The sequence below is a fragment of the Nematolebias whitei genome, chromosome 3 (genome assembly GCF_014905685.2).
Source record: "Nematolebias whitei isolate Nwh7 chromosome 3, NemWhi1, whole genome shotgun sequence".
NCBI lineage: Eukaryota > Metazoa > Chordata > Actinopteri > Cyprinodontiformes > Rivulidae > Nematolebias > Nematolebias whitei.
In genome coordinates this window covers 3,032,213-3,034,094 of record NC_056500.1, presented here as the reverse complement: position 1 = coordinate 3,034,094, position 1,882 = coordinate 3,032,213, and the positions used below count along the sequence as shown (strand labels likewise).

Sequence of the window (1,882 nt, the reverse complement as noted above, 5' to 3'; positions counted from 1 at the left end):
TGAAGGGTTAAAGTAGCTGAAGCTGTGCTGAAGGGTTAAAGTAGCTGAAGCTGGGCTGAAGGGTTAAAGTAGCTGAAGCTGTGCTGAAGGACTGAATGCTGAAAAACGTGAACTTCAGCTGCTGTTGTGTGTTTCTTCAGGTTCTGCTGGACGAGCAGCAGGTCCGGCTCGGTCGGTACGAGGGCGCGGCTGGTCAGAGTGTCGGGGAGCTTCAGAAGGCCCAGAACTGGGTCGGTTCTCTGCAGGCCAAGATCAGTGAGAGCGAGACCAGGAACCAGGTACCAGCACCCCTCCTCCTCAGTCTGAGTCCCAGCAGGAACCTGTGGAACCAGCACCAGAACCTTTTGTCTGGTTTTCAGAAGCTGCAGGAGCGTCTGGCTGAAGTGGAGCTGGAGCTGGGCTCGGCCCGGCTGGAGGCCCGGCAGCAGGAGAGGAGCGTCCAGAACCTCACCGAGACGGTCCGCTCCAAGGAGGCGGAGGTAAGACGAAGGAGACGGGCCTGGTACCAGGAAGGAAAGGTCCAAACCCATGTTGGTTCTGTCTGCAGGTTTCTGAGCTGCACCGGGTCATCGAGGACCAGAACCAGATGTTGGGTTCTCTCAGAGAACTCTCGGTCCGCAGCCAGCTCCAGGTCCGTTGTCTTTCATTTATGACCCGGTATCGTGAACCCAGAACCACCTTCCATCTGCTCCTCTCACCCGCAGAGGTCCGGTTCCGAAGCTGCTCCGGGTCAGATGGAGGTTCTGGTCCTGCAGGCGTCTCTGTTCCAGACCCAGCTGGAGCTGCAGGCGGGTCAGCGGGCGCAGCGGCAGGCAGCCAGGGCCCAGGAGAACCAGAACCGGGCCCTGGAGGGACTGGAGAGAGACCTGCAGGAGGCGCTGCAGCAGAGGAGGGAGGCGGAGAGACACAACCAGGTGGGGGGGTCGGACCTGGGATCGGACCTGGGATCGGACCGCGGTGCTGGTTCTGGTCCTGGCGCTCTGAACCCGTCTTCATTCTGTTTATGTGACCTTCAGGAGCTGCAGCTGGTTCTGCAGGAGGTCCGGTCCGTTCTGCAGGAGAAGGAGGAGCAGCTGAGGGAGAACCAGCAGGAGAGCCGGCGGGGGGAGGAGGAGCACCAGAGGAGCCTCAAGGAGCTGAGGACCTCCCTGAAGAGCAAAGAGGAGCTGGTGGAGGTCAGAACCGCTGCTCCGTCAAAATAAGAGTTTGTACGATGAGAGTCTGAGCTGGAGGTTCTGTTGGGTTCTGACAGGAGTACCGCGAGCTGCTGGAGGGTCCGAAGGGGACCGGAGACTCCCTGGTTCTGAGGCTTCGTCAGAGAATCACTGAAAGGGACCGAGCTCTGGAGGTGAGGCGAACCATCCAGAACAAAACCCGTTCATCTCGACCGGACCTTCTGATCCGACTGTCTGTCCCACCCGCAGCGAGCCGTGGACGAAAGGTTCCGATCCGAGGAGCAGGAGGAGAACCGTCGTCTGCAGCTGCAGCTCCGGGAGAAGGACCGAGATCTGGACCGGCAGCGCCGCGTCCTGTCCAACAACGAGGAGACCATCGCTGTAAGCCGACCGGCGCCGCTCCGGTCCAACGCTGCGTCCCGCCTCGGGCCTGACCGTCTCTTTGTGTCTCAGAGTCTGGAGGCGCTGCTGAGGGGGAAGGTTCTGGAGCTGGACCGGGTCACCCAGACCCAGAGGAACGTCCAGAGTCTGCAGCGGGACGCAGAGGACCAGCAGAACCGGGTCCTGAGGGAGAGGGACACCATCATGGGCCAGCTGCAGGAGGCGCTGCACGCTCAGATGCAGGAAGTTCAGGTCCAAAAACACAGCAACATCCTGTCACATTTCAAAATAAAAGCATGCTCAGACGCAGGAAGTTCAGGTCCAAA

At 60.3% G+C, this 1,882-nt stretch overlaps 1 protein-coding gene across 1 annotated transcript in view; it reads left to right on the top strand.

Annotated features, from left to right (window-relative positions):
• LOC119430457 (phosphodiesterase 4D interacting protein) overlaps positions 1–1,882 on the top strand; it is a gene marked incomplete in the record, with an annotated part of 68,222 nt that overhangs the window by 38,773 nt on the left and 27,567 nt on the right. Inside the window, 8 exon segments of the mRNA XM_037697869.1 lie at positions 141–278; positions 360–479; positions 548–631; positions 705–914; positions 1,017–1,175; positions 1,253–1,348; positions 1,425–1,556; positions 1,629–1,808. Of these exon segments, the coding sequence (XP_037553797.1) occupies positions 141–278; positions 360–479; positions 548–631; positions 705–914; positions 1,017–1,175; positions 1,253–1,348; positions 1,425–1,556; positions 1,629–1,808 (1,119 nt within the window).